Consider the following 27,438-nt stretch of genomic DNA (forward strand, 5'->3'; position numbering starts at 1 on the left):
TTAACATCAAGAAGGAGTTGGCGGGGTATTCAGCTGAAACAGACGTTTAAGTTAACATCAAGAAGGAGTTGGCGGGGTATTCAGCTGAAACAGACGTTTTAGTTTAACATCAAGAAGGAGTTGGCGGGGTATTCAGCTGAAACGGGATTGCTGTTATAGTTTAACATCAAGAAGGAGTTGGCGGGTATTCAGCTGAAACAGACGTTTAATTAACATCAAGAAGAGATTCAGCTGAAACAGACGTTATAAGTTAACATCAGAAGAAGTTGCGGGACATTCAGCTGAAACAGACGTTTTAGTTAACATCAAGAAGGAGTTGGCGGGGTATTCAGCTGAAACATACGTTATATTTTAACATCAAGAAGAAGTTGACGGGACATTCAACTGAAACAGACGTTATAATATAACATCAAGAAGTTGGCGAGGCATTCAGCTGAAACAGACGTTATAATATAACACCAAGAAGAAGTCGGCGGGGCATTCAACTGAAACCTACGATGCAATGTAACATCTAGAGGAAGTCGGTGGGTCACCCAGCTGAAACAGACGTTGTCATGTTAAAGTCCCTTATGAATTAAATGCATCAATGAATGCATGCGATGCATTAAGGCTACACTGAGGGCATATTTTGATGTTGACAGTTACTGCATGTTACACTAGGACAGAACAAATAACTGGAAAATATGTGATAATGAAACAACTGAAAGCGAAAATATCAAACGTCTGTTACAACCATGACCTACTGTGAATAGCTGTTCATTCTAGGATAGTGAGGACCTGTATCTACCTCATCAGGGTATTTTTTTTATTACACTGTCAGTAACTTTCACACTTTTCATATCGATACATACCAGACACCGTCGTTTCGGCCGCAGGACTGTACGGGATGGGACCGGATTCGTACTTCTGCAGCAAAAATATTCGTATCATATTCATCGAATTTTCGTTACGCATGTGGAGCATTTTGCTAGTGAAAAAAATAGAAACAAAATCATAAAACAGGAAAATGAACAGAATACTAATATTATAAAGCGGACATATCAGGAGATAATTCAATTTCGTTTTAAGCAAAGTTTATATTCAAATTTTACCCTATGCATATCCGGTTATTTTCGCATCGAAAAAGTTTTTTCGCCGAAGAGGTTTGATTTCTACTAAATCAAAATTTGCGATCTAGCTGTAAAAGTTCATCATTTTATAATTTCGTGAATCAATTTTAGAGATTCTGTTGATGATCCGTGAAAACACAAAATGTATTCCCAACGACAACAATCACTACTGTAAACAAACTGTTTTTGCGGCTACAACATTTTGCGATTTCCGGACCAAATTAGGTCTGCGGAGATACACATAATTAAATTTGAAAATATTTATCTATTACCGAGACAAACTATCGCGAATTTATGCTGATTGCGAAGCCATTGAAAGGAAATAGTGCGCGAAAGAACGTTGGTTTAATATACACGGTTGTAACATCAGAATAAGAATGTCTACCTTGGCGTGGAAGATGCAGCTCTCTTGTATGACGTCTATATCACTACAGTTCAAATGTGGAGTTGGTCCATCAGATGGCAATGGTAACCAAGACTGCTTCCACAGGACGTAGCGGACAAACAAGAAAAGTACTTCGCACATGTCTGGGCACAATCTAGTCGTGACCTGGCTATAAAACTCATGTAGGGTGTCTGTTTTACCAGTCCAGTTACAGGACCACATGGACTCTAAAACTCCAAGGAAATATCACAGTCGCCGATAACACTTGCAAGGAGCAGACAGAGCACCAGTCGGTACATTGTGTAAGCCTGGTAAGTACCTTGGAAGCAACGTTTAATAAAAGCTTGAGATTTTCAACTCTTTTAAGTTCCTGACTCGATACGGCGATGTGTTGATTGACCTTGGTTATTTCTTGTGTAAGAATCCTACAAAACGGGTGACAAACAAATGGAAATAATAATACATTTATTAAGATCTTCTGACAGCAAGGAAATGGTGTCTTTTTTTAATCATCTCGTAATGATGTCTTCGGTACGGACCATTGGCAAGCATTCACATATCAGTCGCCTTTTTAATTCAAAAATGAAAAATAAACGTAAAATAAAGTGAATAGCCTCGATTCCCGTTTAAGTAAGGTGCATTGACGTACGCGAACATCTAGAACGGAATCCAGGGAAGATAGATCAATAATGGTACAGCCCATCAATGTAAAAGTTATATTGTCGTTTGTATTGACGCTTATGATTGACATGTTCGCTGCAGCCCTACTGTGCAATCTTTCCAATCGAAGTTGACATTCGTCAGTCTATGAACTGCCATCCGCTTCTTATGATTCTCACAATTGTAGTGCCAGCGGTCACGGAAGATGGCTGTTCAAATGGGCTATTCCGACTTTGACGATATTGAATACTGTATTCATTGCAGAAGTAAACTTTCTTGGGATTTTATCATATTTTTATCAAATGTTAATACAAGCGTTGAATGTCTTTCAGTTGGCATTCATATCCAATATGAATGCTAACTTGATAGAGGAAAATTCAACATGAGGCACGCTTCATAGTCCTAGTGACTATGAATTCCAACGGAAAGACATCCAATTCTTAAAAGATAACATTAGAGTGTACTTTCGTCGTAAATCCAATTCTTAAAAGATAACATTAGAGTGTACTTTCGTCGTAAATCCAATTCTTAAAAGATATAACATTAGAGTGTACTTTCGCCGTAAATCGTTTGGAGGTTTATTTGATTTAATGTACAACTCAAATTTAGTGTTAAATATGATACAGCTCTATAGAAATGATTACGGTAAATATCATGTTAATATCTAATCGACTTATCGTGTTCATGAGATGAGAGTTACTTTACAAAACAAAATCCTCCATTCAGATATTTTACAGCGCTTAAAACAATAAAAGGAAACAAATATCTGACAATGAGGTATGGCGCGTAATTAAGTATCAAAACATCAGGTTTGTGAAAATATATGTTTTACATATGACATAAATGTATAAATATACATCTTATTTGTGAAAACGTGGGATAATAATTGCAGTTGATAATTAATGCAATTGTAATAAATTTCATCATCGTTCGATTTGCGACTTTTGGCTTTTCACTTCTGCTATGCCTTATTGTATATGATGTAGCGAAAATAAAATTTAATGTTCTGTTTGTGGGGGATTCTGTATGACAAAACATCAACATCTAGAGAAAACCCGTTCCGATGAAGTTTGATGTCGGCGAATTCTTATTATTCAGAGTCAGGACGAGAAACAACGAATCTAAGGGAGTTGAAGAGACCCTGGCCCCGATTTCTCGAAAACAATTACTTCAGTAAAAAAAACCCAGTTCATTTTAGTTACAGAAGAAGAAAAACTTTTGATCTTTTTTGAGTGCGAGAAATCGAAGCCTGATCTGTTTGTAAAGTGCAAGGACCCATTATAATGGGATGTAAAAGCATTATGAACGCATTCCATTCAATTAAATAGTTATCAATAAGACTCTATAAAATATCTACTGTGGAAAAAAAACATTAATGGGGAGATAACATTATCATTGCAATGGACAGTGACTTGATACAACAACAGAACAACAGTCAACAATATGTCAGTATAATACAGTGGACAGTGACTTGATACAACAACAAAACAACAGTCAACAATATGTCAGTATAATACAGTGGACAGTGACTTGATACAACAACAAAACAACAGTCACCAATATGTCAGTATAATACAGTGGACAGTGACTTGATACAACAACAGAACAACAGTCACCAATATGTCAGTATAATACAGTGGACAGTGACTTGATACAACAATAGAAACAACAGTCAACAATATGTCAGTATAATACAAGGGGACAGTGACTTGATACAACAATAGAACAACAGACAACGATATGTCAGTATAATACAATGGACAGTGGCTTGATACAACAATAGAACAACAGTCACCAATATGTCAGTATAATACAGGGGACAGTGACTTGATAACAACAATAGAAACAACAGACAACGATATGTCAGTATAATACAATGGACAGTGGCTTGATACAACAACAGAACAACAGTCACCAATATGTCAGTATAATACAGTGGACAGTGACTTGATACAACAACAGAACAACAGCAACTATGTCAGTATATATGACAGTGCTGATACACAAGAACAACAATATGTCAGTATAATTCAGTGGACAGTGACTTGATACACCAATAGAACAACAGTCACCAATATGTCAGTATAATACAGGGGACAGTGACTTGATACAACAACAAAAACAACAGTCAACAATATGTCAGTATAATACAGTGGACAGTGACTTGATACAACCAATAGAACAACAGTCACCAATATGTCAGTATAATACAGTGGACAGTGACTTGATACAACCAATAGAACAACAGTCACAATATGTCAGTATAATACAGTGGTCAGTGACTTGATACACACAAAACAACAGTCAACAATATGTACAGTGTGGACAGTGACTTGATACACCAATAGAACAACAGTCACCAATATGTCAGTATAATACAGGGGACAGTGACTTGATACACCAATAGAACAACAGTCACCAATATGTCAGTATAATACAGTGGACAGTGACTTGATACAACAACAGAACAACAGTCACCAATATGTCAGTATAATACAGTGGACAGTGACTTGATACAACAACAAACAACAGTCACAATGTCAGTATAAACAGTGGACAGTGACTTGATACAACAACAAACACAGTCACACAATATGTCAGTATAATACAATGGACAGTGGCTTGATACAACAACAAAACAACAGTCAACAATATGTCAGTATAATTCAGTGGACAGTGAATTGATACAACAACAAAACTTGATACATATGACGTAATTATCTTCAATAAATATGCTGGATATGATCCAAGTGCTGAGTCACTGATATGGAGCAGACGATAATTACATGTAATTAGTATGTACAATAACCCAGAAAACTAATGAGCTGGACTACTATTGTACTTACAACAATGACTTATACTACGAACAGAATTAGGCCAGGTTATGAAACTGTTATTTTGTTTTAGATCTTTATCTAAATTTAGCTAATGATGAAAGCTTGACTATGGTACAAGCAATTCTTTTGATGAAAAGGGCAATGATCTACTTAAAAATACGTGATTTTGAATATAAAAGAATAAAACGAGATCTAAGTTGGCAAAATATCCTAATAATGCCACATATGACATACTCAATGCGTGCAGTGGTAACAATCTAATCGGCGGGCTCCAATTGATGGCATTGGTATAAATCGACCGAAAAACCTGTTTTACTGATGATTATTTCCTGTCCGTATTGAGTTGGAGTTTCAAAGCTTTCGTGCCCGTTATTTTATTTCGAGCCGCATGCCGTTCATTTAGCTGTATCCTGGAAGTATTCAGCCCAGTGTGTGCTTTTTTACGGTCTTCATATTCCTTTATGTCGTCTGCTACTTCAGTCTTTTCCTTCACCATCTTCTCCATCATTTCATACATTTTGTCGATTTTCTCTTCACGTGCAATGTCCTTGTTAGATCGCGTGTTGTCTTGTCCTGAGTTACTATTTTTGATAAGTTCTGCCTGTTGGGCTATTTGTTCTTGAAGGTTTGCTATTTCCGTCAACTTCTCGTCGAGTTTTTGCATCAGGTCACGTTTGTCTGCCTTCAGATTTTCAATAATCTTTGTGTTTTCGCCTGGCTGAGTTATATTTTCTACTTCCTTTTCGATAGCTACATTTCCCAGCAGTTCTTTCAGAATTTTCATTTCCTTTTCCATTTCTTCGTAATTCTGCTTAAGTAAAACTAGTTCTCTATTCAGTGTCATCAGCTTTTCACGTCTTTCGGAATCTACCTGTCGCATTCCTTTCTGAACTTCTCGCAGATGATCGTATTTCACTTGCAAAGCCACATATCGCATAGATATTCTGGCTACGTCATATTCCTGTTCATTCGAATTCTTCAAAGTCTCAAACTGACGTTGCATCTCATCTTTGTCACGTCTCCGTTGTTCCTCCATCTTAGTCCAGTCTTCATCACGCATGCGTTGTAACTCTGCGAGAAAAGCTTGTTGGTTTCTCTCGACACTTTCCAGAACTTTTTCTACCACCACACCACCGGTCATACAGTCATTCATACACCCGTTTCTGGGCGAATCTATTCCAGAGGCCGCAGCAGCATCGATATCCCCTTTCTGCAGTTATATATAAAAACAATTTGGGTTTTTTTCTTTCTTTCTTAAAACATGTATATTTAAAACAACACTTTGGGACAGTCGCTTAATGACAATATGCTAATATCAGTTACAAAGTCATTTTCAAATATTGGTGTTTTTCTCTCTTGTTTGTTTTACTCGACAATGTATTATCGCTTTACTGTAACTCATTTATAGGTAGATTTTAATTAAATAAATAGTTTTATTTATTTAAGTTTATGTAATAGCTACAATACTTACATTACTTGTGATGCTGTTTTCTCTAGTGGATAGGCGACTTGATGCAATCCACGGCACAGCTATAACATCAAATCATTCAACATTAATGTCACTTTCAGTAAACTCGACTGATAGTCGGTTTTTATCGTTAAAACGTATGTACTTGTCTTTAATTTCAAATGAATTGTAGACACAACACGTAATTAAAAAATACTATTAAGCATGAATTAAATGATAAGTAGAAGAAAAAAAACCAAGAGACTTCGTACTTACATTGTACCGGCGTGGTTTTATCTAGTTTGTCAGCGACAGTACCATATCCCTCACTCTTCAGAGCCTTTCTGAATACTCTGAAGGCATTTGGATTTGATGAGGTCACAAGTATGTTGATAAAGTTATTAAATTGTTGCTGCGGTGCTGACACAGCTTCTATTCTGCTTCTATCGCCGAAACCAAAAATGCCTCCCTCTATCAATCTATCAATGATTGGATCAAGGTGAGACAATGTGGATTTTATATGTACCAGATTCTGTGAGATAATGCTTTTGCTTGCCGGATCCATTTCGTTGGTTGAATGTTTGAGCCCTGTTTAAAGTCTAGTTGATGGCTTTAGACATGTATCTATGCCGTCAGTATATATTTACAAACAGACAATAGTGTGAAAGTACAATACATACCTGTATATAGACAGCATAGGTGTTTTGTGTATGGTCTAATTACGTTACTCTAACTATTGAACGAAAAATAGCACTGATGAGTGAACGCATACATGTATTTTGTGTTTGTATCTGTAGAAAATAAATATTGTTTCATGATAAGTTCAGAATCGTAAACGACAGTCAATATTAACTAAGGGTGATCTAGAGTACCTGCTCTGGAACTAACTGAAATATATAGCTATTATCAAAACGAACTCATATTTTATCCTCTGTGATTCTACATGCTATGGCTGATACTTTCCAAACGAAATTTAAAAGAATATATCACAGCTTATATAATAGTTATGACATGCATGTATAGTTGTTAGGCAACAAGAGAAAAGCAATTCTCATTTTACCTACTCGTATACTATTTGAACTATTCTGTTTGTGATAAGAGGTGTTGAATATTTACGGTGAAAATTCGCGTCGTTTTTTTCGTAAAAAAGTCGTCACGTGTTTCTATTTTTATCGGTGATAGATCAACCACCGGTGTTAGTGCATTACATTAGCACTGCCCTTACTCACAAGACAAACGTCGATAGTCCATGTACAAAATACATACACTAATAACATATACTAACCAATAGACCCGTGTCCTTTCGAATCGATATAATTACAGCTGGTTTTGACAACAGGCCAAAGACTATTTTGTCGGTTCTAAACCATGAAAGAATATTTGATTTGCTTTTCAAATTTGACAACCTACTACTAATGAAATTTGAAAAAGATTCCTTTCAGTACTTTCTGAGTTATAGCGGTAACAAACTTCATGCCATTTTGTTGACTGATCATGCAATATACACAACGAGGGCCCTAGCGGAACCTGCACATGAGGAGATGCCAGATTTACAGTCCGTGGTATTGCACGAAATGTAGGCATATCACTATCAACGGTTCCCCTTATTTTGAAGAAGCATTTGAATGCCAGAAAGATTTCTGCTAGATGGGTGCCACATCTGTTGACTGAGGAGCAAAAGCAAAACCCGTTTTTGGTTAACGTGACCAAAAAGCTGCTTCAAATAATCTGTATTTGTAAATTACAGAGTTATCTGCTCTTGCGGGTAGGTATTGATTGTGACGTCATGTGTTTGCGAGTGTAACGTCATACTTTACGGAGAAAACGGTGTGAATTGCGCTCACAAAATAATGACGTAACATTCGATACCTACCCACAAGGGAGCTAACTCTGTAATATGCAAAGTAGGAATATTCAATGGCAAAATACAGTTTGATAATGTTGTCACATGTGATGAAACCTGGGTCCATTATTTTGAGCCCGTGACAGCAAAGGCTAAATAACTGCAAAACGTTCTTCGAGTATAAATAAGGTTTCATATGCAATCTTCGTCTCTGGTGAAGGATTCGCAATAAAAGTGCTGGTTAAAATGGCAAAATCATTACCGGAAAATACTACAAAGACGTAGTAGTGAAGAAACGGAAAAAGTATTATCAGAAACAACGCCCTGCCACTAGTTTTAAACATGCCTGGCAAGGGTATGTGAAATGGCAAAAGGTTATTTGACAACTACCCAAACAAAAATATAAACATATTATTTCAAAGATTTCCAACAATTTTTCCATTACCAAATCCTGAGCTAGATGCAATATTAAAATGTTCTTTGGAAAAAAGTACATGAACGCTATGAATATAAAACTTTAATTGCCACGTTTTCACTCATCAATTGTTAATTTAATAAATTACATATGAATAGCACATGACCCATCACCCTATTGCTACTTTGACCTCTGTATCATCACAAAGGGTCCAGCTGATGTTAGTAATGTAGACATATATGGCGGAGTACAGGGTGAAGGTTTAGGAAGAGCTGCTAGGTGACGGAACTCGGATGTGCTCGTGAACTTGGACAAGAAACTGTGAAATCATCCATTGGGCAGAAAACGACATCAACTGAGGATTCCAAATATTTGCTTCATGACACTCCACAGAAAACTGACGTCATCTATCATTAACTGGATGTTGGATATAAAGAAAGATATTATATGTATTTTAGATCTATTGGACAATGATAGCATTGGCCCAAGCAAAAATGAATGGATATTTCCTTATGGTACGTACCGAAGCTAGACAAATCCTACCGATTTGTGAGAAGTTCAGAAAAGCACATAGACTCCTATCCCGTTGTAGGGATTGACTCGTGTATTGAAAAGATGGCAAATGTCCGCAAGTTTACCTTGTCGATAGGATGATGTATAATTGCCAGGTACCTTTGATAGAGAGCTCTAAAGAAGTATCAACGTTCGTGACATCACGAGATCTGTACCAATAATAGTTATGCCTTTATTACGTCTTCTCAACAGCGTGATTATCGGACCTGGAAAGCTGTTAGGGATACATGATGACATTCAACTGACTACAAATTTTCTGAAATCTTAATTTTCCACGCAACTTTAGAATTTTTGGTTATGTTGTAGTGCAGAGGCAAACAATCATTAAATGTCCTCAAACACCATCAGATGGAGCAGCTATAAACATTCTCAATAGTCAACACGGTTACGACTCCCTGTCAGCTAAACGTATTTGCTTTTTCCAATAATTTCAAAACTAGAACACACTTACTACTAGAATAAGTTAAAACACTCGTGCATATTTAATACTTAAGTACTTTATATCGAGGTAGAAATCAATGCCAGTTGCAAGCAGAACGAATACATACATGTACGTACTATGGTTTCGGAAGGGTACGAAATTGTCCCATATGTTTAATTGGAGCACTGCCGCAATAAAATCACATTTTTTTTTATAAACTCTTCATAACAATCATTAATAATATATATCTTATGTCAATTTCATAATCAATTGCTGTACATTTTCCTTTTAAAAAACCGCCATATTTGTATGTAACAAAGATATCATCCGTGACTCTTGTATACGTTGCTTTGTAGGTAAGATTAAAACGGCTCAACAACATGCATATAAAGGTGTAAATAAGCATTTACTTTGCTCCACTAGCAGTAATTGGCACCATGTAACTCTAAAGACGACACCATTATGTCTTATAAGCTACAGTATTGCAGCTACTTGTAAGTTGTAAAGTACAAATTGGCCGGCGGGCATCTGGAAAAAAACTAACTTTTCCACACCCATATGTTTAACCAATACAAAAACAACCTATAATCCTATATCAATGTCAGTTGTTACTAAGAACAGCATTTTACAAAACCTGAACAAGAAAATTTCTGCCCATTGGGCCTCTTGAAATTCTCAAATTTAGTACCCAGCGCAAAAGTTATAACCCTACAATGATGTAGGAATCATTGTCAATTGTTAAAGATAACGGTATTACACAACTTGCACCAAAACCCTAACCAACGCCGATGCCAGGGCGATTCCCTCTGTTTGAGAAGTGAACTAAAAAGAACAACAGTCTGGATGGTACGTAAAATAACGATTTATTGAATGAATTTAAAACCAGTAAGGTATAAAAATAAGATTAACAATACTTGTTTAAAACATTTTTTAAAAGTGTAACAAAATTACAGAAAATGCTTTTAAAAACTTACATTTAAAACATTGAAACTAATCCAAACAAGTTGTGAGCATGATATACATGTAATATACAATATTTTGATGATGATTTCCTATTTTAAAAACAGAAATGCAATCATGATTTTGTACTTAACAAAAAAAAAACAAATTTTATTTGTAATAATTAATTCAATTCATCTATAAAGTACAACATAGTGTGGTTACCAATATCTAGTTAATGAGAATGTACAAACAATGAAATGATGATGATGTCGATGGATTTTCAGTACATGTACTGTTTGTTTATATATCATTGCCAATACAGTTCCACAGTCTAATCGGTCGCGAGTTACTTCCCTTTGCTTGACTGTTGGACAGGCGAAACAAAGGGCAGTAACTCTGAATAGATCAGAATGACATTACTTGTCAAAATAAAGACTTGTATCTAGATCTGTTCAGGTAAACAATACAAATATATTTACAATAATGACATCTTTAAAATCCATGATTGTTAATTTGTCTAGTGAACATCGATAGTTTACACATGATGAATTATTACCAACATACATATAAAACTATTTATTGTGTGTCTATACCAACATACATTTAAAATTATTCATACATTGTATTCATACTTTATACATACATTTTGTACATTTAAAAAATATTTACTGTGTATTAACATTTCAGAATATGAGTAATGTCACTAGGTAGGGCTAATATCACTTTGATTAGACCTCTATATGCCATAAATTCATTATCTATAATCAATTTATAAAATACTTTTATTTACAATTTAATTAATCCTGTTTGGTGTATTATAGAAAATAATGATGTACAAAACTTAACCTTTAATCAACAAAACTTTCAAACTAACTTAATGAATTCAATATTTATTTGGACCCAAGTAATGAATTTTTAGCCCCCAAATATAACATTTTGATCATTCCATTTTAAAAATCAATCTCTACCCAAGGAATTACCAGTTTAATGTATTTTGTCATTCTGAAAAATTAATTCTCAAAATACTGGTAATGGTAATAGCCAGCATGACACCAGAGTGTAAGACAGTTAAAATATGTATCATCAGTTTACATGCTTGGTTCATCTAAACTATTTGGATATCAACTAAGATTCCAGTAAAGCTAGCACTACATGTAATCATATCAATAGTAGGTTCATGTTTGATTAAAAATTCAAGTCAGTTTTTGCAAACCTCTATTTCTCAGTCTTGCTCATCTCTTCAAGCTGAAACACAAGTAGGAAAGTATTAAAGCAACATGTTTATTTATTCTATATAGGGAAGTATTAAAGGAACATGTTTATTTATTCTATATATGGAAATATTAAAGGTACATGTTTATTTATTTATATAAGGAAGTATTATAGGAACATGTTTATTCATTATATATAGGGAAGTATTAAAGGTACATGTTTATTTATTCTATATAGGGAAGTATTAAAGGAACATGTTTATTTATTCTATATAGGGAAATATTAAAGGTACATGTTTATTTATTCTATATAGGGAAGTATTAAAGGTACATGTTTATTTATTCTATATAGGAAGATATATAGGGAAGTATTAAAGGAACATGCTTATTTATTCTATAAAGGGAAGTATTAAAGGAACATGTTTATTTATTATATATAATGAAGTATTAAAGGAACATGCTTATTTATTCTATAAAGGGAAGTATTAAAGGTACATGCTTATTTATTCTATAAAGGGAAGTATTAAAGGAACATGTTTATTTATTATATATAATGAAGTATTAAAGGAACATGCTTCTTTATTTCATAACAGCTACTGTCATGGAGGTCTTCTCAAGGGAGATAATTTCAAAATCAATCTAGCTTGAGATTTATTATAGAGAAAACAACAATTTCAAAGAAACCTTATTGCAACCTTCTTAATGAAAAGTAACTTTGTGATATATTTTTTCTTGCTTTAACAGTAATTATTTGTTTAATAATCAAGAACTATAAAAATCACTTTCAATGATGAACAACATTCAAGATTTATCTGCTGAATCAAGCTAGAACAGACTGAATATTCCAAAGAAACACACTTATTAATTGATGAATGAGACTTCCAGCAACAGATGGAATCATGTAGTAGAAAACTAATTGTAAATATTTGTTACTCTGTAACTAAGTTTCAATCATTGGTACGTACCTCTGTAAGTAAGCGTTAACGTCATTGAAGCCATTTTGCCGTGCCAGGTGAATGAGGATTCCAGTACAGCCTTTGCCATTCTTCTTCCTACAGAAACTACAGTTACAGATTCTACGGCAGGGGGGACAACTCCAATTCTGAAACAGAGACATCTGAAGTTAGACTCAGACAACTAATAATTCGGACATCTTCAGGTTTAAAATCACATTCTATGACTAGCATAAATTCATATCAGAAACAATGGTGACAAATAAGGATAATGTCTGAAAAATTGGGAAATCAACTGAAAAAAAAAATATATGTGCAAAACAACTAAATGCCCCATCTCCACACAAGATTTGATCTGTACATCTTCCTAAACTGATGTCTTAACTGCTGTGTAGTTATTTTTGCTGTTCAACATTTTAGCAATTTGTACTGACACCAAGAAAATGAAATTAAAGTGGTTTCATAATTTCACTCTTTAGTTATATGACACAGAACAGAGCTTAGCAATGCTGTATACTGCCAAGCTAATACCACCAACACCCTCCCCCAAACTTCCAGAAAATCAACAAGGATTCCTATACACAACTTGTTAATATAATGTTACTATGTAGTATCACTGGAGATGAAAGTGACAATATCCAATATTGGAAATACTAACATCATTCTTCAGGGCCTCTTTAGCGCTCTCTCCGTATCTATTTCTCAAGCACGGACCACAGAACTGAAAATAAATGTAAGGATATTATAGATCTAGATAAAACTGCAAATAAGGATATTTTACAATGTTCAAATAATGATATTTGTCAAGATAAATAAATTAAATATTACTTTTGTAAAGCTCTTAATTTGGTGGTGAATGTGACAATAAATATAAATGAATTGACATTGAAGCAGTTACTTTTAAAATAGCTTTCAAAAAATACAGTCAAATACAACATGTCCAGATAACTTACCAAAACCACAAAACTTAAGCTCCTCAGTATGATTCACTTAAATTGAAATTACAATGACCTTTACGCTTGCCATATTGAACCCAATAAGCGCCCCTCCCCTTTTTGAGGCCTCATTTCAATGCCCAGGCATAAGATCAAAACTATGAGTTTGCAATAATTTTGTCTTATTAAGTACCTTTTCCTTTTTTTAAAAACCCTGGATGCTTATTGGGTCAATACGTGATACCTGACCTCTCACCCCTATACAACAACCTTTACACTTACCTGACCTCTCACCCCTAAACAGTGTCCTGAGCGACAGATAGTTTTCATATCATTTGTTTTCTGTCTACACTGATGGCAGGAAGTTCCCTGAAACACAAAAAATCCTTTTCATATTGTAATCTGCTGGACATAATATCATCATGTATAAATTTATTTTGCTTTCTTAGCAAATCAGCAGAAGCAGAGTCCACAGGTTTTGTTAAAAAGTCTGACAAGTCTTAGTTTTCAGAACCACTCTGCTGCTTGTATTTAATAATAAATTTAAACCTGAACAATTTACAAAAAGCCTTAAACCAAGGCATGCAAAGACCATTTTCTAGAGATAAACATGAACTTACATAAAAGCTGTCATATTTCTTTTCGCTGACAAATTCAGCCACCATTTCCAGATCTTCTTCCGTGATATCAGCAGCTGCCCGTGAATCGTGGACCAATCGGTGTGCCCGCTTTGGTAAAGTGAACTCTTCCTCCTGTAGATTAAAATGTAGGGATTAAAAAATATTGGCGCCAACCAAGAATGATCTATGTCTGACAAAGGAAAGAAAGATCTTTTCTCTGCTTTTCAAACTTTTACTACATATGAAATTTGAGAAAGATCCTTTGAGTACTTTCTGAGATATACAATAGTAACAAATTTCAATTGTCAAATTCCAAGATGGCGTCCTGTCAGCCATCTTGTTCACTGATTGGTACCAAAATGCAATATGCATAATCAGGGACCTAGAGGAACCTGTACATGAAATTTGAGACAGATCCCTTCAGTACTTTCTGAGAAATAGTGGTAACAAGCTTCAACTATCAAAATCCAAGATGGCGGCCTGTTGGCCATCATGTTGTTCACCGATTGGTCCGAAAATGCAATATGCACAACTTGACCCCTAGGGGAACCTGCATATGCAATTTGACACAGATCCCTTCAGTACTTTCTGAGAAATAGTGGTAAAAAACTTCAATGGTCAAAATCGGCCATCTTGTTGACTGATAAGTCCCAAAATGCACTATGCACAACTAGGGCCCTAGGGGAACCTATATATGAAATTTGCGACAGATCCCTTCATTACTTTCTGAGAAATAGTGGTAACAAACTTTAACTACCAAAATCCAATATGACGGACCAGGGATGAAAAACATTTGAATAGCCCACCATCTGATGATGGTGGGCTAAAAATATTGTGTAAGAAATGCACCTTTTCAAAATGGTCGCATAATTGGTCATTTCTTAAAAATTGTGTAAAAAAATTTATTTTTTACATATAAGTGAAAATTAAGTTATTTGAATTTTTAACAAGAATGCTTATTGCTGAAAAATAACATTTTGTATCGTGACAAAAAATCAAGCACACTGACCCCCTATTTTTATAATGGTTTTAGAATCAGACACTTTTTTTTCTTTTGGTCTGCAAAATTTTGGAAAAAGTGAAGTCATCAGAACTTTTTCAGTTAAGCGTTGAATCTGCCAAAAATTGTAGTTTTGTGAATATTCAAACGTATCAGACTGTTTCAAAACCTCAATGCTAAATAGGTACATAATCATACATGTGTAAACTGGCTGGTGCTGGATTAAGACTGGTGAGATTTGTCAACTACCTATCAGACGAATACAGATACCCGAAGTGTCCCGAATACCCACGCCATTCCGATAATTGAGACAAATTGACCAAACCCTATTTCACCACAAGACTTACAACTAATTTGCAAATCATTGCTTAAGTTTGTCGTGTGTATGCTCAAAACAGTGAAATTCTGGTAAAATCACAATTTACGTCAAATAGCTAGTACAAGCACCACACCTTATTATTTTTATCACATTGTTCACTTTGGTATGAATTCCTATTTCCAAAAATCTATATCAGAAAAAAAGTCATATGTAGGAAAACTTTGACTTTTCACCAGAGCAGATCCTTAAAAGAATCGATCAATGTATACCATATAATAAAGTAATATTTGCCCCCTGATATCTGATATCCCTGCCTACCTTCTGTTAATCTGTATCACATTAAAAACTTAAAATCATATCTTTATAATAAGCACAGTGCACTTAACAAAATGTAAAACATTAATAAGACAGCATTATTCAATAACATTAAATGAGATTTTGACACCTGCGGACTTTGAAACGGACTAAAATGGTGTTCTGGACTCTCTAAAACTCCTACCATACCTACTATGAAGTGTGTATTAATTAGGATACATCAAGAATTGGTATTTGTAAGGTTAAGTACAGACAACATACATCATTATCACTATTCAACGAATCTGTTTCTTCTGCCTCATCTGGCCTTGCCGTGGACTTTTGGAAAAAGCCGAACCTTACGAATAGTTTCTGGAATGAAAGAAAATTATATCAAATAAAAAATGCACATGTAAATATTGTTACACTACTGATGGAAACATGGATGTCATCATCAATACTAGGCAGTGTAGAAAGAAAACAATTACAGAAAAAAATACATGATTTGAAAAAAAAAATCATCATAAAAAAAGTCTTTTAAAGACATTATGGTAATGCCCATGCTTCATAGATTGGCAATATAAGAAGGTATGAATTTAACCCTATCTCATCCAGATTTCTATCTTTTTTTGCTCATTTACGATTGTTTTCCAAAATAGCCAGATAATGAATTACATTTGGTGAAGAGGAAGGTGAAGTAGACGATGAAGAAGATATAGAAGATGACACGGAACCCCGTCTTTGTCTTCTGCTGGACATTCCACAATCATCGAGGTCATACGGAGATAGACTGTGTCGGGACGATGTGTAAGATCTAGCACTGCGCGATGGATTCCGTCTTGTAGGAAGTTGTTCTGAAGATTTTGGAGCTTTGGTTTTCTATAAGAAATTAGATAGATTTGATTTTTAATTAGTTTAACATCCTATTAACAGCAAGGGTCATGTAAGGATGTGCCAGGTTTGTTGTCAGAGGAAAGCTGGAGTACCTGGAGAAAAAACAACGACCAGCGGTCAGTAGTTGGCAACTGCCCCACATGGAATTCGAACCCGCATCCCAGAGGTGGAGGGCTTGTGGTAATATGTTAAGACACCTTAACCACTCGGCCACCGCTATAAGAAATTTGATCGAAAATAACTCCTTTCCATAGAAAGACTTATTATAAAGGACATTGATAAACACTTTTCTGCTTTGGTCAACACTAATTTCAGTTCTTTGTGATTTGTTTAGTAAAAGTATTAATTTTGATTTGGACCAGTAAACACTGTTTCATATTTTTTCCTGCTTCATGACGTTATTACATGTGGCATGTAAAGTCTACCACCTATTTTGCCATAACCGATCTCTATTCTCTTATACTTTTTGTATGATAATACTTCATCAATGCAACATTTCTATTCTTTACTGAACGACAATTCCACATATGTCATTTTGACACAGACTTACTCTGGCTGGTTTCTCCACTTTCACAGGCATAGATCCCTTCAGGTCATGTAGAAGTTTGTCCAGCTGTAACAAAACAACTCAATGTGATGATTGTATTAACAAACAGGTGTGAATTGATATATGCAATTTAGAATGGAAGAAAAAAAAAATAATCAACTCAATGATTACGTAATACCAGGTCAAGCAAACGACAAAATGTATTTTCTGCTACAGACTACAGTCTGTATGTCACTAAATATCAAAACTAATTAAAGACATTAAAAGGTATCGGTTGTTAATTGTATGTTTTATCAACAACCAGGGTCATATAAGGATTCCCCAAGTTTGATGGCAGAGTAAAACTGAAGTACCCTGAGAAAAACCACCGACCAGCTGTCAGTACCAGGCAACTGCCCCACATACTGTCATAGGATTCAAACTCGTGTCCCAGAGGTGGAGGGCTTCCGGTAATATGTCAGGACATCTTGCACTCGCCCACCGTGGCCCCATTAAAACGTACAATTTAAATTACTTTTCCAAAATAATTATAATTACCATCAGTTTGTTGTCCTCCAAGTTTTTATTCCGGAGTTCTTCATATCGACTAGCCATTTTCTTTTAAAGTTCTGCAAATAGAAACAAATGACACTTATATAAGAGAGCAATGGGAAGTTTATAAAATACATAAATTAACATATTTATTTTAAGAGAGCAATATTTCAGAATTTCATTTTAAATATTATATATATAATTAGTGTAAAGTAATTACTGCTCCTGTACAATCTGTACACACCATATAGGATGAGTTGTTCCCCTTGCGAATCTACCTGATTGAAATTAGACCATACAACCTGTGATATTTCAAATCTTTTCAAAGATCATTACTTTTATAAACCTTATTTTAGCTTATTGTTTTCTACCTATGACTTCAATATCTATTTTTTTTATTCACACTATGTTAGTCAGTGACTGTATATCCTGTAAATTTTTACACTTTGCTATATTAGCATTTATGTACATTACACTTCAGTGTCTTAATATATTTTGTGTAACATTTGTGTGACATACAAGTGTAATTATTAAGTTATTATCTTTAATTTTTTTTTATTTCTGATAAACTGTGATAGCTGTTTCCAACTAAATATCATGTATCTATTGCATGCTTGTTATAGTTAAATTGTTCAGTTGTCTGTCTATACATATATATATATTACCCGTTTGTACTGTGATATTTTTACATATGTTTGTCGCAAGAATAGCACTACAATGCTAATGCTATTATGTTCCTCATGTATGCGACTCTAAATAAAACTTCTTGACTCTTGACTCTTACTAGTAGGCCTTAATCATTTTTTACTTTACAAATTACAGTTACAATGTCAATGAACATTGTAGGCCTATCGTAAAAGTAAAATTTTATACATATATAAAATATTGAAATATTTAATAAATCGCCATAATCAATTCAATAAAAATTGAAATTATTCCGAGTACCCACGCAGAAAAAAAAATCCCCGGGAAAATTATACTCACTCCTTGTCAATGAATAATGGTGTCTGGTCCTATACTGTAAAGATTTTTTGACTGGTGCGATTTCCCAAATTCATAATTGTAGAATCATGGTTAATTTGGCTTACCTTGATGCTGCTATCGTATCAGGAACATATATCAAACTGCAGATCTACAATTTGTTCTAGATCTTCTTGCAGGATGCTATGCGTGGTGGATGATTGCCCACGTGATCAAATTTTGCCGGGAAATCCCACAATTCAACGATGTAAACAAAAGTCACGTGATACATACCGGCTTTCTGAGCTGCGTCCAATTCCGTCCAATTCAAACACTTGGTTGATCTAGACATTTTGACAGCTTCCGGTACTCCTCGGAAGTCTTCATAGATAGTTCAACATACGTCTTTTACAAGCGAGAGTGAGAAAAAAACTTCATGATTTCGTAACAATCAAGCTGGCACACAAACTATTACAACAGCTGCGGTTACCGTCAGCTGTTACTTGCAGATATCTATCAGCTGCAGTTGGTAGCATGGCGGACGTAGCTGGTAATTACACTGATAGTTTACAATAAGTTCTGTTCCTCGAGACCTTCAGAATCACTTATGCAACAAAATGCATTTTAGAGAAATGAATGGTGATCTTGGACCTGGTACAAATGACGTTTTATTAATAGACCTAATTATTATTTCGTATTCAGATACAAGACGTTTTCATAGATAACATGTATTTATCATAATTACACATAAACACAGTATATATGATAAACACAATTAAATACGTATCAACTTGACAACGTAGATGTACTGCCTAGCCTACTACCTACCAAGAAAGATTTACAGTAGTCAAAGTCCAATTCTTAAAGTTACATGCCTTGTACCCTTTGACTTGGAATGTAGCCTAAGTTGCCAAAATTTTACATCGCCAATGAACTTGGTCGATAAACCCATGTATTAAACGCTGATAGAGAGATCCTTCACAAAGTAATGTATTAGTTTCACAAATATGGCAAATGCCAACCCAAACCCTGCTTTTACTGTAAAATACAACATCAGCTATCGTATCTGCTGCTTTAGGATTGGATTTTTGTATCACCTTCTTATGGGTAATATGTCTGATTTCTGTTACCAATATAAAGAAATTTTAGAGAACAATATTTTAAAGGCCCATTACCTTTCCGGAGCAAAATATAAAGGTTTCTTAAAAAACATTAATAACACCAGAAAATGCATACCGATGATCTAAAATAAGGTCACAACACCAAACATATGCAAGATTGCCTGCGTAATATATGAAAACAGTGGAGAGTCAATTCGCTGTTTTGCCGTCTGGCACAGTGATAGTCAACTACCGCGCGGTATTTAGGACGACGGCGGGAAACATAATACGACCCGCGTTATGAAAATAAACATTTCATTTATTTTAATCAAATCGTTCAGAAGGTGATGATAAATGTAGTATTAACGGTATGTTAATAATTTTTAGGACTCTACAAAGTTATCGATCTTGTTTTACATTCCCATTTAAAAAATTAAAAGCCGTTTCGGAAAGGTAGTGGGCCTTTAACTGATGTGTTCAATCCTATTTGTTCATTAATTTGCAAATTATATTTGTTATAATAGCAATACAAATTAAACCAATCATAAGCAATTTTAGGGGGGAAATAAAAAAAAAAGTTTCATTCCCACATGGGACATAACTTGGTCATTCAAAAATGGCCTTGTAAAGCCATTAAAGCATTACATTTCAATGTTGACAAAGTCTAATTGACATAATCCCCTTGGAGACAAACCATTTGTTGGACGGTGTCTAGTTTGAAAGTGATTTATAGGTATGATAAAGCAATTATCCCATTCAGGATTATCTGACAGGAAATTGACCTGATTACTTGTGTAAATGTTACCTGTATAGGTACCAATTATACAGGTGATAAGCTGTATCTTCGAGAGATAAGACCGTAACACCTGTTTTAGCCTCAGGGACAATCATACCTGTTTCTTTACTATGACACTGTCACTGATTAATGATAAAAAATAAAGAAATCAAAGTTAATTATTATAGCAAAAGATAAATTTCCTTAAGTAGCAATCATGATTGTCTTCAATGAAATTTGAGTCAATAATTAAATGTATAACATATAGGTAAACATTTATGACTTGAGTTATTTTAGTGTTCCTCAATGTTCATGTATAGCTTGAATGATATGTTTTAATGTGTACAATGTGAATGACGTCAAAATTAATTTGTTATATATCCTCATGTACAAAAAAAAAATATGTTCAATACATATGTATGATGAATTTAAAGTGCAATGGCAGTAATATTTTTAGGTACATTTGGGACCAAATAAAGGCCCTTGCGGCTGGCCCAAGAAATTTTACTGCATTTTCCCAATTTTATATAAATGTTTTCACAAATGAAAAAAAAAAAACTATCTAAAATATATATGTTACAAGAAAGATGCAGTTTAATGTTTTCCCAATTGAAAAGTTACAGGCCCCTAAAATTATTGAGTGAAAAAATCACTGAATGGAAATTCATCCCAATTCATTAAATATTTGACACAAACTTTTGTTCAAGGATGAGTGTATGTGTGTGGTCTCTTTAAATACATATTAAATTGATTTTGTTCCAGGGATGCGGTCTCCTTATCGGAGTTCATCAGATACATTTGACATAGATGATCTTGCGTCTAAGGATCCGTTTAAACAGTTTGAGAGCTGGTTTGAGCTGGCTCGCTCTCATCCCCGGATTGAGGAAGCCAATGCTATGGCCTTGGCTACAGCCACAAAGTACGCTAACAGTTTATATACCTCTATAAATATACTTATTTAACTGTATTTTTGTAAAGTGTTATAACCCTTTAAATGCCTTATGTGTAACACACTACATACAGTGTAAGACCTATGTTGTTAGACAACATCTAAAACCAGTACCTATATAGATATTTTAGATACTTTGTAAGAACTATTTAAATCAAAGTTTTAAAACTTCCTGTAATCAGTATCGTCGGAGACCGACGTTTGATTACACCATTGCACTATGCTGTGTTACACTTGTGGCGAGGTGTTACACTTATCACTTTAGCGTGGTGTAGTGCAATCAACCATGGGTCTCTGAAGATGGTGAGCGATTTCACATGTAAAACAATTTGTTGTGTGAAGGTTTAATATAAAATTTATACAAGGAGAGCTGAGTTAAGTTTGGGCATATATTTTTTTTCTGGAAAATATAAGGTAGGAGAAATTAATCGTCTCCTTCTAAATGATCTATGCCAAAGATTTTTATCATAATAAAAGATTTATCAAAACCTTGATAATTTCTTAAGAGTCAGAATGTGAAATATGATAAACTACACATTCACAATAATCAATGTAATTTCTAATTGTTTTATTTTGACAGAGATGGTATCCCTTCGGTGAGAATGGTACTGATGAAGGGCTATGATCACTCTGGTTTCCAGTTCTACACAAACCATGGAAGTCGTAAATCATCAGAAATGGTATGTGTTAATTTGTTAATTTTTGGTGGCCTAGGGTTAATGGTATGAAAGAAAAATTATTTTAAGACATTAATTTTCATAATATTGTATATTTGACTCTATTTTCAGAAAGAAAACCCAAGCTGTTCTATCATGTTTTACTGGGAACCACTAAAAAGAAGTGTGAGTATTTAACTGTAATTCATCACCATGATTAAATATAAGAAATTGTAAACTTCTCCAAATAATATTCAAGACGCTTTTGAGATAAAAACCAATATGGCAACTGTTATAAAGTCCAGTAATTTAAATAATATTTTCTTTTGGGTTTTGCACAACTTTGTGAGCATATTCCTCAATATTATTAAATGCTTTGAAGTGCTTGATCCTTTTCCAATAATGTACTTAAACCTTATCAGCAATGATACAATAAAAACAGTGTATATAAGGAACTAAATATTTTTGATTGTATTATTTTGGACCATTTATAGGTACGAATTGAAGGTAAAGTGGAGCGTCTATCAGAAGAAGATTCTACGGTGTATTTCCACTCCAGACCTAGAACAAGTCAGCTTGGATCCAGCTCTAGTCAACAGAGTACTGTTGTGGAAAGTAGACAGGTTTGTAGTTGTATTCCTTCTTTGCATATTACAAAGTTATTTGCCATTGCAGGTAGGTATTGATTTTGATGTCATATGTTTGCGAGTGTAACCAGTTTTTTAATAGATGGTTGAAAATTAATAATAGGTGGTTGGGGGCCACAGGCTCTGTGGTGGCCAATACTTATTTCTGACAGAAATAGCCAGTGGTAAACAAGGAAATAGACAGCTGTTTTTGCCGGCAACCAGCTTTTAACAAGAACCCTTGTAACATCATACTTTTTAGAGAAAACAATGTGAGTTTCGCTCACAAAATAATGACATCACAATGGATACAGTACCTACCCACAAGGGACATAACTCTGTAAGATGCAAAGACAGAATAAGTATGTATCAGGTCAGGTCCTGTTGTTGTCAACAGAGTTCTGTCATGGAAAGTAGACAGGCTTGTGGTTGTATGAGGAAAAGTACATTTTGGAACACCAGAACAAAAATACAGACTTGCACAGAGACAATTTAAGCCTTAACGAAAACTAAAATTTGTGGATCATATCTGTCATCTAAATCTTGTTGAAATACGACAGGTTAACATCAGTTCTAAATTGTCTATAGTATTTCTGTATGAATGCCATGTAGAAGGATATAAATCAAACTACAATAAGGCTGTAGTCTCCCATATTCAGTCTTGCATATTACAGTTACCTCCCTTGCGAGTAGGTATCTCATTGTGATGTCATTAGTTTGTGATTAAAACTCAATTCGTTTCTCTGAAAAGTATGATGTTACGCTCGCAAACAGATGATGTCACAATCCATACTTACTCGCAAGGGCAGATAACTCTAAACATGCTAATGCGTAATATGTAAATAGTGTAACTTGTCTAAAATGTATGTCACTGGGACCAATATATTTGGCCAGTATGGCCAGGTTTTGGATTATACAGGTTTTAATTACTATGAGTTAGTAAGGTAAATGCCATACATTTATGTCGGAATAGACAGGGATTCAGATTAGACAAATGCCAGTTTGAACAATTAGTCTTACAGTCACAGGTTTATAGATTTCTTTCTGTACAGTATATCTTTTTTTTTCACAGAGTTTAAAGGACAGATATGAAGAGCTGGTAGAAGAATTCAAAGATGAAGACAAAATCATTCCCAAGCCTGACTTTTGGTAAGATTTAGAATCATACTTATGTTGAATTAAAATATAATTATGAGTACATTGTACATGTAACATCCAATTTGATTGTTGGACCTATAAGCCTTATCCTCACCTGAAATACACTCTTGTTGTATAAATCAAGGATTTTTTCTTTAATCTAAATGCAGGAAAAGAAACAATTCCATTAAAATAAATTTTACGGCTGCTTAATTTCATGCTTCTATAATCTGCTGATTTGTGGCAACTTAATTTTGCGAGTTCTGACTTCTTGAGAATCAATTGTTTTAATTTGCATTCAGTTGAGGTAATTTATTTTTAGCCTACCATCATCAGATGTATGGCTATTCAAATCGCCTTTCGTCCGTGGTCCGTCCTTCCGTCCGTCTGTCCGTTAACAATTCTTGATTCCGCTATTTCTCAGAAAGTACAGAAGGAATCTTTTTCAAATTTCATATGTAGATTCCCCTAGGACCCTAGTTGTGCATATTGCATTTTGGGACTGATCTGTGAAATAAGATGGCCAACGGGCTGCCATCTTGAATTTCGATAGTTATCGCTATTTGTTTGAAATTACTGAAGGGGTATCTCTCATATTCCATGAGTAGGTTCTCCTTGGGATTTAGTTGTGCATTGTACCGTTGGGACTGATCATACAACAAGATGGCCAACCGGCGGCCATCTTGGATTTCACCACTGTTTCTCAGAAAGTAATGAAGCAATCTGTCTTAAATTTCATATGTTGTATGTTTGGAAAAGTTTGAAAAGCAGGGAAAAGATCCCTCTTTCCATTGTCAGACATAGATAATTCTTTGGTGGGCGCCAAGATCCCTCTGGGATCACTTGTTGTGATTTCACCTCGGTGATAGTAAGTTGGTTTGCAGCATGTTGACCAGTTTCAGAGCTTCCATGTAAAATCTATTTTCCGAACTAAACAACTTTGTAATATGTAGCAACAAACCATATTTAATCTAGTTGTATTTTGTATCTTTCAGGGGAGGCTACCTTGTAAAACCTTCATCGTTTGAATTCTGGCAGGGACAGACAAATCGTCTTCATGATCGGCTCAAGTTCAGACTCAAGAAAGAGGATGAAACCATTGACCCAAAGTGTACACATGAGGCCACAGATGACTGGGTGATAGAACGTCTATCACCATGACAATTGGATAGAAAAAATTAATAGAAATATGCTACTGGTTTTCTTAAGGTCGTTTAACAGATATTAATATTTAGACTTAGTTAGTTTAAACTCTTGCCAATTGCATTTTTAACAGGGATTATCTTAGTCTTGATATTAATGCTGGTTATAGATCCTGTAAACCAATACAGAGATGGATTATAAGTGTTTCTTCCTATCATACAACAGTAGGTTTAGTTTAAATACCTTTGTTTTTCCATAATATTAAGGCCAAAAATTTTATTGGATTTTGATTATATATTTTTGGCTTTATGTTATAGAGTAGCCAAATTGACTGAATTTAGGCTGTAGTGTAGGGTTAGTTATATAAATTACTGGTAATCATATAAATTACTGGTAATCATATCATAGACAAATCTTAGTACCGGAACATATTTATATATGGGGCCGCGGTGGCCGAGTGGTTAAGATGTCCCGACATATTACCACAAGCCATCCACCTCTAGGAAGCGGGTTCGAATCCCATGTGGGGCAGTTGCCAGGTCCCATCTGGGGCAGTTGCCAGGTACTGACCGCTGGTCGGTGGTTTTTCTCCGGGTACTCCGGCTATCCTCCACCAACAAACCTGGCACGTCCTTACATGACCCTGGCTGTTAATAGGACGTAAAACGTAAAGCGCTCACTAGTCAGTCGTTATTGTTTTTATTTCTTATAGATTTCGTCCGTAAGGATTTTTCTTTAAATTTATCATATATATTTGGTATATATATGTATATATATATATACAATATATATATACATATATATGCCGTTTTCACTTTAATTAGCGCCCAGAGCTCTTAAATTATTGTAACAAAGGGGTGCACTTATTAATGAACAAAAAAGTAAGTTGTGGACGATAAATCTCTCTGTACTTGTGGTACATTAATGTATTACAGTAAACATGCATATTCCTTTTATCCTTTGAGACACGGATTCACATGTAAAAGATTCACATGTTCATGTAATATGGGATATATTGCTGATTTTAGAGGCAGAACTTGGGGTAAAACAATGTAAAATTCATAAGATGGGGGCATTTATAAAACTTCAACTCTACTCCAGAAAAGGGGAGGAGCGCTTATAGGGGAAATAGTGCCAATTACGACGAATACGGTATATGTAATAGCTGGAGTCATGTAAGCAATAAACCAGTAACTAAGTAATATCATTACTACACCTTATATTACTACTCTATCGGTTGTACATCCATAGTATCTGAAATTTTTTGCTCAAACCTGAAATTGGTTGTGAATATGAATACTTTTTCACAATCCTTGCTCTCCACTACTCAAACATTACAGGTAGCTCATGGAAGGTGAATTTTATTGGTCAGATTACGGGGTACAGGCTTCCTAGCCTAGCTCTTTCATTTCCTTTATCAAACAAGCATCATGTAACTACACCTGTCAGTTAGCATTATCATGTATGGCATTTAACTTGTGCTTTATTTCATATGAATTATGACCTGTGCTAATTTATTGTAGTCCCTCTATCTCCCTTTTGGGATGGAGGGTCTATTTATGTAAGCAGTGTGGTATTTTGACAAATGGAAGGGTTTAGAAACTAATACCTGCTTACCTACATGTATATCTCTATTTGTATTCTTTATTTTCTCGTTCTGTATGAAGCTTAATCTCCCCTTTACTGATGTTAGGGTTTTTTTGAGTGCATGTTTATTTTGATCCATTTACTAAATGTCTCATTTTTTTGTGGTATTGATTAATTTATTAAAAAGACATACTTCAATGAATCAATTTTGTAAGCTATTTATGATTAATTGAAGTTGGTAGTCAAAAGGTATATTATTATTTGATTGCTATCTTGAATGACAAACTTAATTCAAAATAATATTGTCTTTTTATCAAACAGAGCTATCTTTTCCTTATTGGATAAAACAGACTTATTTTCTCCTGATTGTATGATTCAGAGTTATCTTTCCCTGATTGTATGATACAGTATCTTTCTCTGATTGTATGATACAGTTATCTTTCCCTGATTGTATGATACAGTTATCTTTCCCTGATTGTATGATACAGAGTTATCTATTCCTGATTGTATGATACAGAGTTATCTATTCCTGATTGTATGATACAGAGTTATCTTTACCTGATTGTATG

The 27,438-nt window shown here is 34.5% G+C and overlaps 3 protein-coding genes across 3 annotated transcripts; 1 reads left to right on the top strand and 2 right to left on the bottom strand.

Annotated features, from left to right (window-relative positions):
• Positions 1 to 4,756: 4,756 nt before the first annotated feature.
• LOC138316919 (uncharacterized) lies at positions 4,757 to 7,443 on the bottom strand. Its single transcript, XM_069258564.1, has 3 exons — positions 6,715 to 7,443; positions 6,463 to 6,521; positions 4,757 to 6,201 (listed from the first exon to the last, which is right to left on the bottom strand). The coding sequence occupies exons 1-3, from the start codon at positions 7,001 to 7,003 to the stop codon at positions 5,314 to 5,316; spliced, it is 1,236 nt and encodes a 411-aa protein (XP_069114665.1). The 5' UTR covers positions 7,004 to 7,443; the 3' UTR covers positions 4,757 to 5,313.
• Positions 7,444 to 10,534: 3,091 nt separating this feature from the next.
• On the bottom strand, positions 10,535 to 19,147 carry LOC138314880 (cell division cycle-associated protein 7-like). Its single transcript, XM_069255479.1, has 10 exons — positions 19,025 to 19,147; positions 17,943 to 18,013; positions 17,409 to 17,471; positions 16,640 to 16,843; positions 16,247 to 16,336; positions 14,352 to 14,483; positions 14,014 to 14,100; positions 13,455 to 13,517; positions 12,809 to 12,945; positions 10,535 to 11,877 (listed from the first exon to the last, which is right to left on the bottom strand). The coding sequence occupies exons 2-10, from the start codon at positions 17,997 to 17,999 to the stop codon at positions 11,865 to 11,867; spliced, it is 846 nt and encodes a 281-aa protein (XP_069111580.1). The 5' UTR covers positions 18,000 to 18,013; positions 19,025 to 19,147; the 3' UTR covers positions 10,535 to 11,864.
• Positions 19,148 to 19,254: 107 nt separating this feature from the next.
• Positions 19,255 to 25,819, top strand: LOC138314881 (pyridoxine/pyridoxamine 5'-phosphate oxidase-like). The gene is made up of 7 exons (XM_069255480.1): positions 19,255 to 19,446; positions 21,534 to 21,690; positions 22,301 to 22,400; positions 22,509 to 22,562; positions 22,871 to 22,999; positions 24,075 to 24,151; positions 25,135 to 25,819. The coding sequence occupies exons 1-7, from the start codon at positions 19,431 to 19,433 to the stop codon at positions 25,298 to 25,300; spliced, it is 699 nt and encodes a 232-aa protein (XP_069111581.1). The 5' UTR covers positions 19,255 to 19,430; the 3' UTR covers positions 25,301 to 25,819.
• The last annotated feature ends 1,619 nt before the right edge of the window (positions 25,820 to 27,438 follow it).

The sequence above is a fragment of the Argopecten irradians genome, chromosome 2 (genome assembly GCF_041381155.1).
Source record: "Argopecten irradians isolate NY chromosome 2, Ai_NY, whole genome shotgun sequence".
NCBI classification, from domain to species: Eukaryota; Metazoa; Mollusca; class Bivalvia; order Pectinida; family Pectinidae; genus Argopecten; species Argopecten irradians.

Coding starts and splice junctions, on each gene's coding strand:
- LOC138316919 (XM_069258564.1), bottom strand. CDS start 7,003: ATGGATCCGGCAAGCAAAAGCATTATCTCACAGAATCTGGTACATATA. Junction 6,522..6,714: donor TAAAACCACGCCGGTACAAT/GTAAGTACGAAG, acceptor TTGATGTTATAG/CTGTGCCGTGGATTGCATCA. Junction 6,202..6,462: donor AAAACAGCATCACAAGTAAT/GTAAGTATTGTA, acceptor ATATAACTGCAG/AAAGGGGATATCGATGCTGC.
- LOC138314880 (XM_069255479.1), bottom strand. CDS start 17,999: ATGGCTAGTCGATATGAAGAACTCCGGAATAAAAACTTGGAGGACAAC. Junction 14,101..14,351: donor AGAAATATGACAGCTTTTAT/GTAAGTTCATGT, acceptor TTTGTGTTTCAG/GGAACTTCCTGCCATCAGTG. Junction 13,518..14,013: donor GTTTAGGGGTGAGAGGTCAG/GTAAGTGTAAAG, acceptor ATTTATTTTCAG/TTCTGTGGTCCGTGCTTGAG.
- LOC138314881 (XM_069255480.1), top strand. Junction 21,691..22,300: donor GCCTTGGCTACAGCCACAAA/GTACGCTAACAG, acceptor TTATTTTGACAG/AGATGGTATCCCTTCGGTGA. Junction 24,152..25,134: donor ATTCCCAAGCCTGACTTTTG/GTAAGATTTAGA, acceptor TGTATCTTTCAG/GGGAGGCTACCTTGTAAAAC.